The sequence below is a fragment of the Anopheles maculipalpis genome, chromosome 2RL (genome assembly GCF_943734695.1).
Source record: "Anopheles maculipalpis chromosome 2RL, idAnoMacuDA_375_x, whole genome shotgun sequence".
NCBI classification, from domain to species: domain Eukaryota; kingdom Metazoa; phylum Arthropoda; class Insecta; order Diptera; family Culicidae; genus Anopheles; species Anopheles maculipalpis.
In genome coordinates, this window is record NC_064871.1 from 72,763,735 (window position 1) to 72,776,930 (window position 13,196).

The window sequence follows — 13,196 nt, forward strand, 5'->3', positions numbered from 1 at the left end:
TGCCGCTTTGGCAGTAAGCGGGGAGTAGGAATGTGAAGCAACTACAGCAGGAGAAATCGTACCTTTTTAAATTGGTCGTTAAATAATTAAAACAAGTATTTATTATGCACGCTATAAACACCTTCTGTTGAGGATTGACTGCTCTTCGCTCGATTATTGCATGCAAAAACAGCAAAATGAATAATTTTACCGTCTATTTTGATATTTCCAATCATCTGCTGTCAACTGCTTCCGCGTGCCCCAACCTCTCATTCGATTGTGTTTACATCACGTAAATAGAAATGTAATCGAAAATCAAAACAAAGTGATTAACTACATATTGTACCTATAAAATGTGCTGCGTGTCGGTTAGAAGACGTCCTTTGGTAAAATATTTCGATTAGTGCAACCAGTGTTGTGTCGCGTCCCATCAATGGCTATAACAAAGAAAGTTGCGAATTTATTGCTGCAAATTAACAATATTTAGTTCATTTTAGCTTGAGTTGATTTGCGAAAAATACACGGAGCAATGTCCACTGGAAGCGGGCTTGGAATACAGCAGGTAGAGATGCCATACATGCCGGAGTACGCATCGTTGGATTCGCGTTTACGGTCCTTTCGAAATTGGACTTACGGACACGTTCAAGATTCGAAACGATTAGCGGAGGCCGGTTTTTACTATGCGGGCGTTGAGGACGAGGTGCGCTGTTTTCACTGTGATGGGGGGCTCCGCGATTGGCTAGTGACTGATGATCCGTGGCACGAGCACGCTCGTTGCTTTGCGGGATGCAGCTTTCTGCAGCTAGTGCTGGGAGAAACTTACATCAGCCAGGTGCTGCTGAATGGAGCTGCCATCATAGCAGATGAGGACGCGGCGAGCACCAGTGCACAACAACGAGCTAACATTGGTAATGCAAGCAGTTCTATGCTGTTGGGAGGAACATATTCTCAGCCGCTACAGCAGCAGCACAGCAATGAGTTAACACATCAATTAAAGGAAGAGAACAATCGGTTGAAAGAGGAACGTGAATGTAAAATATGTTTGACACGCGAAGTTGGTGTTGTGTTTTGTCCCTGTGGCCATTTGGGTGAGTAATGATGCTTCTATTATCAACCTACATTTCTCTCACCAATAACCTTTTAACTAAATTTATGTTTGTAGTATCATGTGTGCAGTGTGCTCCGGCTATCTACAACTGCCCGGTGTGTCGTGCCTTAATTACGGGCCGTATCCGTACATATCTTTCGTAGAGATCACTGAAGATAGATAAGTGACCTATGAAGAAGATAGATGCAACAACGATTGGCTCTATTTAACGATACCATCGTATACATTCCATTATCCTGTGATATATAAAATCTTGGGCTTTTGGACAATAAAGAACCATTTTACACAAACTATCTCTGCGTAATATTCGCACCCCGAAGTGCTAAATAGTGTTGATCTGCTAGGAACTCGAACCCATGATTGTTATTCCCATGATGTTAATGTAAAGAATTTAGCTATTTTGGGTACTTGTTTTTATATCTTGAGAGCTTCCTTTTTAAATCAATTTGTGCGTCAAAGCAATTAATTTTTAACACCATTCCACGAGACAATTTGCTTAAATTTCATGGTAAGGTACCGAATCCGAGCCATCACCAACGTGTCCTATCCCGTCTTCAAATAGGACATATGCGCCTGACCCATTCCTTCATCCTCAACAAATACAGTTCACCACGCAGATAAAAATACAGATTTCAACATATTTTTCATACAGATGGAATTAGGCAATAGTTTTAACTATTTACTAGGCATAATTGCAATAGTTTTAAAAAATAGATAAGTCACATTCATGATAGTTTTGTACAAGTGTAACCCCTTTTTGTATACAGTAGAGAGGCGCTACAGAGACTTTAAGCCTCTGTTAACGCGTGGACGTCAAGAGAGACGACGAAAAATAGTTCGTCACACCCCGTATTTTGATAGTCAGTCCTCGCTACGAAGGGACGGTACGGATGGGATTTGAAACACTGGTCCTACCTTTTGAAGACCGGCTGCGTTGTTGCCGGTCTTTGCCGAAAAAAAAAGAATGAGTAAGCGCCAAGCTTGCGGGTACTTATGCGAAAGGAGAATCCTACCGATGTCAAGCGACGCTCGGAACGAGACCCTTCGTTGGACAGCCAAATATAAGCGTGATAAAGCCTCGACATAGTAGGAGTGTACATTTTAACATTCTAAAGGACAGAAAAAAAATATAGGCTTAACAATCCCACTTTGTGATGTTATTTGAACCTTAGTTCAGCCGTTTCATTTAAGGAATGCAACGAGCCCAATAGTTACGAAAATTGTGGTTCAGATGTACATATTAAAATTGCTGAGCCGGGCTGAGCATTTATGAGATAGTTATGAAACGACGAGTTCCAACATCAATTATCCTAAATCTTTAATGCGAGATCTAAGATCTCTTGATCCATTCTCCGATATCGCTTATGAGGCAAATGAAATCTATTGTTCGAAAGTTAGTATAAACTATCCAACCAACTAACCTACTCTTGTGTGAACATCTGTTAGTAAGTAGATGTTTACAGCTTTTGCATGACCACAACAACTAACACATTTTAAAGCTTAAACCCATTAGCGGAAGTTGGAAAAAGTGTGCCATAGGGGCAATTGAGCCACCTAGTTTTTTTTTCGGTAAAAATTCATTTAGGAGATCAAGTGAGTATGGAGAGTTTTTCGTACCTGTGGCTAGACAAAGTATAACAAATTTCATGAATAGTAGTAACTCTTTCGCAACAATACGGCCTCACCGTCGTACATGAATAAAGAAAGCATTTTTTTCTCACTTTTATAATCTTTTTTCTGCTGATCAACAAAATTGAGTATAATCTTATAATATTTCAACCCGTTAAATAAGCTCTCAAACACAAAGAAACAAAATATTTAAAAAAAACCGCGAATTACATGTCAAAGTTGAAAGAAAAACGATGTTTAATCATTATTTTGCTGATTTTGTTCAGAGTTGTGCTATAAAAAACGTAAAAGTTGTTGTTCACAAACACGAGATCTCAATACTGGATGGGAATCAACATTCTGATCGGATCGACTTGGGGTCAAGCCCCAGAATCAGATTCGTTTTTGTTTTCAAAAGTAGTTCAGAGAGAAGCAGGATGACGTGTAGTTAGTTATGAGGACTACAATGGAATCATCAGTGAAATCCGATAACACACGTGAAATTCTAGAAAACCGAAGGAGACAAATCCTACAACCAGTATAAATCTATGTTCTGGTCACTATGAAACTATTTTTAAAACAAAAAAAAGTTTAAATTCGGGAATCAAAAGAACCCCTATCATACAGGGTTTTCACTGGTTTTATTGACACATTCAGCGCGTTATAGAATCGTTTGAGCACACTATTGACTCGTTCGGCACGCTATTGACGTCTTCGGATGATTGTATTGATTTGATCGGCAGTGCTATTGACAACACTTGGTTGCCACATTTTTCTACTGTATAGTTATGAAAAGATTCTGGTCTGATAGATTTTCACTTAGTATTTGATGATTTTATCTAGATCACCGGGCGGGTGGCCCGGTGGTGTAGGCGACAGCGGCGCCGGGGTTGTAATCCCATCCGGACCGTACCCCGTAGTGAGCACTGACTAACCAACTACGTGGTATCGGGAGTCTAGAAAGCCATTTCGATGGCCGGCATGACCTTAGAGGTCGTTAAGCTAAGAAGAAGAAGATCTAGATCGTTGTATCATATGACACTGTTGTTCCAATACTCAAAAATCTTTCAAAATTATTTTTAGAAATTTTGAAAACATTCATATAACGGTTATTTTTGCTTTATTTTATTTTTCTAGGAGTGATTTATAAGTGAAAAACGAGTGTTAAATGACAATGAAAGCAATTCAGCTTTAAAAAAGAAGGTAAAAAAAGTTTCAGCATAAATTGCTTAACATGACGCACTTACTCCAATTTCCGCTAATAATTACTTACCTCCCCCCTAGTGGCGGTTGTATATTTATTGTGTGATATCTACTTTTGTTAAGTCAGTTTAAATATGTAAAAGATAATATTTCGCCGAGCTGTAGTACAAAAAAAAAAAATAAGTACGGAAATATGTTCTTACTAAGTAGATCTTTTTATTGTAGCTCTTGAAAAAAAAAACATCAACATGCCTATCCATAAAATCCCTCTCAATTCCTACTCAACAATATAGCCAATATGAAATAAATTATAATGTTTACAAAGATCATTATTCTTATCATTTTTGGATTTTTGATTACTACCGCGATCTAACGATCTAACCGAATCAGCCATTTTGAGCTTATTAATATTTCCTAAATACAGTAACTAACATCGTGGCCTCATGTACATTTCAAAACTAAAGTACCTTGAAACATTTGCTTAACTTAGTTTTCCCTTATATGGTTAGCTCGATAAGTTCGCAAATGACATGGATTATTTATGCATTGTTTGGCAATCGATATACATATACTTATAATTGTTTCAAGCCTGAGATGCATGATGGTGGTAGGATCGAAATTACTCGGAGTTGGAGGAAAGAAAGTATGAACCCTTACTGAGAACTCTGTTGTTTCAAAGGCGAAAAGGATAATACCAATAGCAGATTCAGATGAAATAGTGTTTGAGCTATAGTGTGGAAGTGGCTTAAACCTCTTCAGCTATGCTGAAGCGGGTGAAGGAAGTAGCCGACGCAAAAGAAGTTGGAATTCGGAAGTACTTAGAGGACTCCTGGGTCTAACTGGGATTCAAATAGTAAACCAAATAGTAGACAACTTGTTTCACAAAGGGTCACTTGATCAAAACATAGAGAAGATAATGGAAATGGAAAAGAAAATAATAACTCTCTTGATGTCCAATCAACCTACCAAGTTTGGAGCTATGAATATCTCCTCATCCACACTGACAATTCCAGCTCCACTATCTCAGCGATCATGAACAGTAGAGCAACAACCAGCAAGCTCTTCTAAGTATAATTACAGTAAAAATGCTAAGAATCTATAGTTATGCACAGAATGTTTCACACGCTGAGTTGCATCCGACACCTTGGTCCCGTGTTGTACAACGTGACTTCCGAGCATCAGCATGTCATCTGATACTCCAGGAATGTCAGCATGCAACATGGTACCGTGGGACAAGCGGCCAACGGGAGAACCATCTAGCGCAGTCTAGCAGTCTTCGCCCATCGTGCAGCCGAGGTGTATCAGCTCTCAATAAAATATTAAAAGTTTGTTTTCTGTAATTAAACCTGTTTTTCTATTACAAAAAGAAAGATAACCATAACTCTATAGTTATAATTGCGAAAAGTTAGCTTTAATATATAACTGTTTTTAATTCTAATCATAAAACAAAAAACTCATATAACTTTTTCTCGGCGGGCATATTTCCGAGATAAATATGAATTCTCTGCTTGTGGAAAGTGCTGTTCAAGTTTCATTAATAGTCACGATCTAAGCTTCAGTTCGAAAAACAAACAAGTTTTACGATACGGTGTAAACTATGACGGCACGTTGAAGGGGAACGTGACCGTGAACTCGACTCAACGTGGGATCCGTAGCCGAAGTAAAACACTTCAAAGCATACTCCGGCAGTTCTCGAAGGCTGAGTTGGATTTTCAGATTCTCTTGACAGAGTCAAAATGTAGGAATGCGGTCTACTAAAGGAAGAGAATCTGTCTTACTAGAAAATTCCAGTCACCCACTCGACAGCAAAGGATATGGACACAGTCGAGTTAATTTAGTTAGTTTTGCCTCCAGCAACTATGATCGTGGAAGAGCAACCAGTTGTCTCCAAGCAAGTGCATGTTTTACGGATACGACGACGTGATACCAAATATCGGTATTACCATGCCGTTATTTGGGGATTTAGTTCTGTGGCAGGAACTAAAGACCTTCTTAGTGTCCTTGAAAAAGCGAAAAGAAACATTAGGATGTTTTTCGTTTTCCTCGAACGCGTCCATCTCCACGTCGTGCACGATTGCACCAACTTAAATTCATCGTGCCGATGTTTCCGCACTAAAACTCTTGTAAGAAAATCTAAACCCCGCCAGTTCCGAGAATTATCGAGCGCGGAAATCGATGCCATCGTGGAGTATTACTTTGCGGTCGGCGAAATCTGTGTCTTCGGAAAAATACGACTTCACGGCGACCTCGACTATAATGATACAGTATTATATCACGGACTTGTCAAAGGTCGCGCCAAGTCATTTGTGGAGTTCGGACAACATGTGGCGTTACCGCAACCACACACTGAAGTTGCTCATGGATACACACACTCCGATACAGAATCGCTTGTCGATGCAGTGGGTGGAAGTGGTTTAAGCCTCTTCAGCTATGCTGAAGTTGGGAGGGTGGGACAGTTGTGTTGTCAACACGCATTCTAGTGAGCTCCTATGAAAATTATATTTTTTTGGTGGTAAATCCGAGTGAAACCGACCCAAAGTGACACAATCGGTAGATAGCGGCAGGTTCTAGTGAAATGCAGAAAGCGCGATTACTGGCTCGACGACGATGTCGACGAAGGCGTCTACAATAAAAACAACGATAGTGACGGGGTGCACGCCGTCCGGTGAGATCCACCGAATGCTGGTTGAAGCAAAGGCGGACAATGAGAATCTGGTAGCGGTAGTCCGCAACCTGGAGGAACAGATCTCGCTGCTACCTGGGTGCAGGTGGAGACGGTGGCCGAGAGGGCCCGAATGGTCCTGCGAGAGGCCCGCCAAGAGGCAAAGAACCGCAAAGAGAAAATGGACGCAGACAATCGGAAGCTCCACGCTTTTGGCAAAAAAACCTTAAGCCGGCAGCAGCGGCAGCATTCGAGCGCTCAGCAACAGAGGAGAGTATTGCAGCAGTAGCAGCAGCCAGACGACCAGCAGCATCAGCAGCAGGGTGTGGCGGCGGCAACGGTGGCGCCGTCTCAAGTTCAAGAAGGCGGCTCTTGGGCTGAGGTGGTGCGCCGTAAGTCCGCACGTCAACAGCAGCAGCGTCAGCAACAGCAACGAGTGGCCGCTGCCCAACCTTCGCAGCAGCAGCAACGAGTGGCTGCTGCCCAACCTTCGCATCAGCAGCATTCAACAGGACGCAGACAGCGCCGCACGAAGTGCGACGTGATCGAGGTGGTGCCTCAGTTAACCTTATGGTTAACCTTATAAAACATGGTTAACCTTATAGTTAACCATGTTGACCCTTGAGCCACAGAAGAACTGCGTGATGCTCTCGATGTTGCGATTGAGGGCAAGGCAGACATTACAACGGTCAGCATGTGGGAGCGGACTGACGGTATCAAGCAAGCCCGCGTGCGGCTTCCAGCCAAGAAAGCAAAGACGCTCTCTGGACGCTCCGGCAAACTGTGCGGTTACATCAGCTACCTGTAGGAGTCCATGCCAGCACCAGTCGAACGACAGCATTGCTATCGCTGTCTGCTACTGGGTCACTTGGCGCGGGATTGTCGCTCGCAAGTGGACCGCCAGAAAATTGCCAAAGTGAAATTTTGGATACGACTCCGAAGCTGAGTTCGATAGTGACAGTTCCGGAGAACCTTCAACACCATTGGAAGATAGTGGGAATGATTACATCTGAGATTTGCTTTCGGGAGACTCCTTCCATCTCAAAAGAGGACTTGAGATCGTTTCTGCAAGATCTGATTCCAAATATCGGTATTACCATGCAGGTGTTTGGGGATTTGATGTTATGGCAGGAACTGAAGAACTTTTTGGTTGATTCCAAAAAGCGAATCGAGACATCAGGCTTCTTTACGTCTTCCTCGAACGAGACCACCTGCATGTCATCCACGACTGTGCCTATTCCAACTCGTCGTGCCGATGTTTCTGCGTTAAAACTCTTAGAAGAAAATGTAAGCGCAGCCAACTTAGAGAGCTGGCGTCCAAAGAAATTGATGCCATTGTCAACTAAGGTGTATTAATGTGTTCGTGCGGTTTTGGTATTAATGCTCCCATTTATTTAGTACATATTTATTGAATCTGGCAACACTGCCAATTTGAAGTGTCATTATTGGGCTACAATATCCACTATCTGTCATTTTGATAAATAGTAAATAACATAGTATCTGCGAGCACCGAACATGGCATCATTTGTACCAAATAATGTGTTTTTGCTGGGAGTTTTGCTTCATTATTTCAATATGAAGAAAAAGGCTGCCGAAAGTTATAAAATTTTGGTAGAAGTGTATGGTGACCATGCTCTAGCTGAACGAATGTGTCAGAAGTGGTTTGCACGGTTCAAAAGTGGCAATTTTGATTTGGAAGATGAGGAGCGTTCCGGAGGACCACGAAAGTTTGAGGATGGAGAATTAGAGGCAATACTGGATGAAGATCCATCACAAAACCAAAAAACACTTGCACAGACACTGGGAGTGGCTCAGCCAACCATTTCTCTTCGATTAAAAGCAATGGGAATGATCCGGAAGGTGGGAAATTGGTTGCCCTATGACCTGAAGCCAAGAGACGTCGAACGCCGTTTGTTCACTTGTGAACAACTGCTCCAAAGGCAAGAGCGGAAGGGATTTTTGCATCGAATAGTGACTGGTGATGAAAAGTGGGTACATTACGATAATCCAAAACGTCGTGCAACGTATGGATACCCCGGACATGCCACATCATCGACAGCCAAGCCGAATATTCATGGCGCGAAGATCATGCTGTGTATTTGGTGGGACCAGCTGGGTGTGGTGTATTATGAGCTGCTACAACCAAACGAAAAGATCACTGGGGAGGTCTATAGACGACAATTGATGCGTTTAAGCCGTGCTTTGAAAGAAAAAAGACCACAATACGCCGATAGACACGACAAAGTCATATTGCTACATGACAATGCCAGGCCACATATAGCGGTACCGGTTAAAAATTATTTAAAAACACGCAAATGGGATGTCCTACCCCACCCGCTGTATAGCCCAGACATTGCCCCTTCTGATTACTATTTGTTCCGGTCGATGGAACACAGCCTGGCTGACCAGCAGTTCCATAATCACCAAGAAGTGCAAAAATGGATGGAGGATTGGTTAGCGGCCAAACCGCCATCTTTTTTCCGCGACGGGATCAGAAAGTTGCCTGAAAGGTGGAAGAAGGTTGTGGAAAGTGACGGACAGTATTTTGAAAATTGAATAAATTACCATTTCGCCAAAACAGAGCCCAAAACTTTGGTTAAAAACCGCACGAACACATTAATACTCCTAATAATTTCAGGTGAAACTTAGGGAGCGTGAAGATAATAATTTACTCTCTAAAGCAGATGCAACTCTACTAAAAAATCTTATTGCTAAACGGAGGGAAAAGGAAGACGAATTGCGTAAGAAAATAAAAGGACAGGAAAGGCAGAAAAAGTTTCGTGATGAGAAAAAGAAGGCAATGCAAACTTTGCTTAAAAATGTGCCTCAAGCAAGTGAATATTTAACTATGCATGCATGTTCGGGGAGACCACCAATTGAAGAAAATCAGCCAGAACTGCTAGCAGCGATTGTTTCTATTGCACTACATGGATCTGCTGCCGAGGACAAACGTCATGATGAAAGTATCAGAAGCGTAAAAACGCTTTCAGAACTGCAGGAGGCATTGCAATTGCAAGGATATCAGATCAGTCGCTCAGCAACTTATTTGAGATTGCTGCCGAAAAGATCGAATACACAAGAAGGTCACAACGGTTCCCGTGAAGCTTCTTCGCGCTACGAATGACAAACACATGAAACATCAAGACGGCGAATTTTGCACTACAACAATCCATATGCTAGAAGAAATGTCTTCATTACTTGGACCCAAAGAAGTTGCATTATTGAGCCAGGATGATAAGGCGCGAGTTGCTATCGGCGTTACAGCAGCAAATAAGCAAGCACCGCTTCTGATGCATATGGAGTATAGAGTGACGTTGCCAGACCATGACTGGGTGGTGGCCAATCGACACAAACTGATACCTTCTGTATATGCTGGTATAACGATAAAGCCGAACGGAAACGGTCAGCGTGAAGCTGTTGGCTATGGTGGGCCTACATATGTGGCAATTCGATCAGGTTTGAACAATTCAATGTTTCATATACTTGATCATAGCAATATTAATTGTACGTTTATCTTCAGGAAAACATTCTTCATCAACAGCATATTCACATGGTCTGGACTATGAAAGACTGCTAGATCTACCTGAGTTTGATGACATAATGCACTATCAAGGCAACGTAAAACCAGTGCATGTAGTGACTGTGGACGGAGGGCCAGATGAAAATCCACGATACCGAAAGGTAATCGACGTGGCAATTCGAAACTTCCTTAAATATAAACTAGATGCCCTATTTCTAGCGACCAATGCACCAGGCAGAAGTGCCTTTAACCGCGTAGAAAGAAGGATGGCACCATTATCTCGGGAACTAGCTGGTCTAGTTTTACCACATGATCATTATGGATCACATCTGAACGATAAATTGCAAACTGCCGATGTAGAACTTGAAAAGAAAAACTTCAGGTATGCAGGAGAAACGCTTGCAGAAGTGTGGAATGATCTGATGTTCGATGGATTCCCCGTGGTATGCGAATATGTTGATCCGGCTGTCTCTGAGATATCAACGGATTCAATTCCTTGTTGGGATTCTAAATGGTTTGCTAGCCATCAAATACGCTCTTCGCAGTATTTTTTACAAATTGTCAAATGTGCGAATCGTAAATGCTGCAGTGAACCTAGAAGTAGCTATTTTAATGTAATGCCGGAGCAATTCTTTTCTGCACCGATTCGCATCGAACAAACAGATGATGGACTAAAAGCTGTTAACCCCAATTTATTTGACAGCGGGTCATATGTTTCACTTTTTCTTCGAAATTCCATAAGCATTGCTAAAATACTTCCAAAATCGCTGCTTTCGTTTAGGGAGCAGCCATACGATTTATATTGCCCTTCTGTCCAAAAAATTATACAAAACCGAATTTGTAAAAAATGTGAAATATATTTTGCATCACATGTTTTGCTAAACGAGCATTTGAGAATGCATGCTAGCCAATGAGAAGGGAACAAAAACCTTACTTCAGAACAAAAGAATGATGATAGGTTTAAAGAAGTAATACACATAAATAATGAAGATGCCATATGGAATGAAGAAGATACCAATGTAATCGAAACAGATAGTGTTCCCATCATAAACATTACTGAACAATTGAAGCCAATCTGGCAAGATGTCTAAAAATGCTCAACATATATATTATGCGTTTCTTTAATTATAAATTTTTTATCTAACTTTCCTTTCATTAATTAAACATTAATTTTAATTAAACATTAATTAAAACAACTCTGCATACATTAAAAAAGCAATCAAATAAAAAAATATAAACCCATATTTTTTTGTATTTGTTGATGCAAAACCAAATTAGGGGGGGGGGGGGTGTTCGATCATGCGTTACGTAATTTTGGAAGGGGGGTCTCCTCCAACGTTACGTTTTGTTACGATAGGGGGGGAGGGGGTCGAAAAATCCCAATTTCAGCGTAAATACGGAGGGATATATTAAAATTTATATGTTGGAAGAAGACCATTGGCAACCAACTTATCCAATCAAAGATGTCCTGCATCGTATAAATCATGTAATTGATCATCGTTCAGTTGGAACTGCACTCGTGAATTCTAACTGCCAGTAGCAATCGGACAACTGACGAATAAACGTGAGAACTGAAAGAAGTAGCAACTGTGTCTTTCGTGTCTCATTTTAACATGTTGCATGTTGCACTGCGCATATAAAAAGCGTTGGCGTGCTCGATAAAGCTTTCGCTCATTGGTTCCGCTTACGCATCGAGCTCGCCACTTCCCTACATAGCACCGCTTGTAGCAAACGAGCTAAAAAGAAGGTTTGAATAAATATAATCCGTCGTAACGAACTCTAAAAAGTAAAGTACTTAGCAATAGATCTACCACCCAAACATAAATACGGAAGGAAATATTAAAATTGATATGTTGGAAGAAGACCATTGGCAACCAACTTATCCAATCAAAGATGTCCTGCATCGTATAAATCATGTAATTGATCATCGTTCAGTTGGAACTGCACTCGTGAATTCTAACTGCCAGTAGCAATCGGACAACTGACGAATAAACGTGAGAACTGAAAGAAGTAGCAACTGTGTCTTTCGTGTCTCATTTTAACATGTTGCATGTTGCACTGCGCATGTAAAAAGCGTTGGCGTGCTCGATAAAGCTTTCGCTCATTGGTTCCGCTTACGCATCGAGCTCGCCACTTCCCTACATAGCACCGCTTGTAGCAAACGAGCTAAAACGAAGGTTTGAATAAATATAATCCGTCGTAACGAACTCTAAAAAGTAAAGTACTTAGCAATAGATCTACCACCCTAACATAAATACGGAAGGAAATATTAAAATTTATATGTTGGAAGAAGACCATTGGCAACCAACTTATCCAATCAAAGATGTCCTGCATCGTATAAATCATGCACTTGAACATCGTTCAGCTGGAACTGCACATCGTGAATTCTGACTGCCAGTAGCAATCGGACAACTGACGAATACACGTGAGAACTGAAAGAAGTAGCAACTGTGTCTTTCGTGTCTCATTTTAACATGTTGCATGTTGCACTGCGCATGTAAAAAGCGTTGGCGTGCTCGATAAAGCTTTCGCTCATTGGTTCCGCTTACGCATCGAGCTCGCAACTTCCCTACATAGCACCGCTTGTAGCAAACGAGCTAAAACGAAGGTTTGAATAAATATAATCCGTCGTAACGAACTCTAAAAGGTAAAGTACTTAGCAACAGATCTACCACCCTAACATAAATACGGAAGGAAATATTTGTTGGATATAGAAGCATCTAGTATTCAACGAAGCCCAAAGAGTTTATATGATTAACATAGTAAGCTCATAAAATCAGAATAAATCAGAACCTTGTATTAACTACACGTATCTTTTCACGCCTCAAACTACTCTGTTCTAACAATATTAAAATTGATATGTTGGAAGAAGACCATTGGCAACCAACTTATCCAATCAAAGATGTCCTGCATCGTAGAAATCATGTACTTGAACATCGTTCAGCTGGAACTGCACTCGAGAATTCTGACTGCCAGTAGCAATCGGACAACTGACGAATAAACGTGAGAACTGAAAGAAGTAGCAACTGTGTCTTTCGTGTCTCATTTTAACATGTTGCATGTTGCACTGCGCATATAAAAAGCGTTGGCGTGCTCGATAAAGCTTTCGCTCATTG

General features: G+C 41.3%; 4 protein-coding genes across 4 annotated transcripts in view; 1 reads left to right on the forward strand and 3 right to left on the reverse strand.

Moving 5' to 3' along the window:
* The window catches only part of LOC126556137 (GDP-fucose protein O-fucosyltransferase 1), a 452,711-nt gene that overhangs the window by 298,427 nt on the left and 141,088 nt on the right, over window positions 1-13,196 (reverse strand). The window lies entirely within an intron of this gene.
* LOC126556377 (uncharacterized) overlaps window positions 1-13,196 on the reverse strand; it is a 306,838-nt gene that overhangs the window by 115,349 nt on the left and 178,293 nt on the right. The window lies entirely within an intron of this gene.
* The window catches only part of LOC126556033 (fatty-acid amide hydrolase 2), a 526,247-nt gene that overhangs the window by 102,298 nt on the left and 410,753 nt on the right, over window positions 1-13,196 (reverse strand). The window lies entirely within an intron of this gene.
* On the forward strand, window positions 509-1,245 carry LOC126556312 (death-associated inhibitor of apoptosis 2-like). Its single transcript, XM_050211557.1, has 2 exons — window positions 509-1,067; window positions 1,142-1,245. Exons 1-2 carry the CDS (start codon window positions 509-511, stop codon window positions 1,228-1,230), a joined length of 648 nt encoding a protein of 215 aa, XP_050067514.1. The 3' UTR covers window positions 1,231-1,245.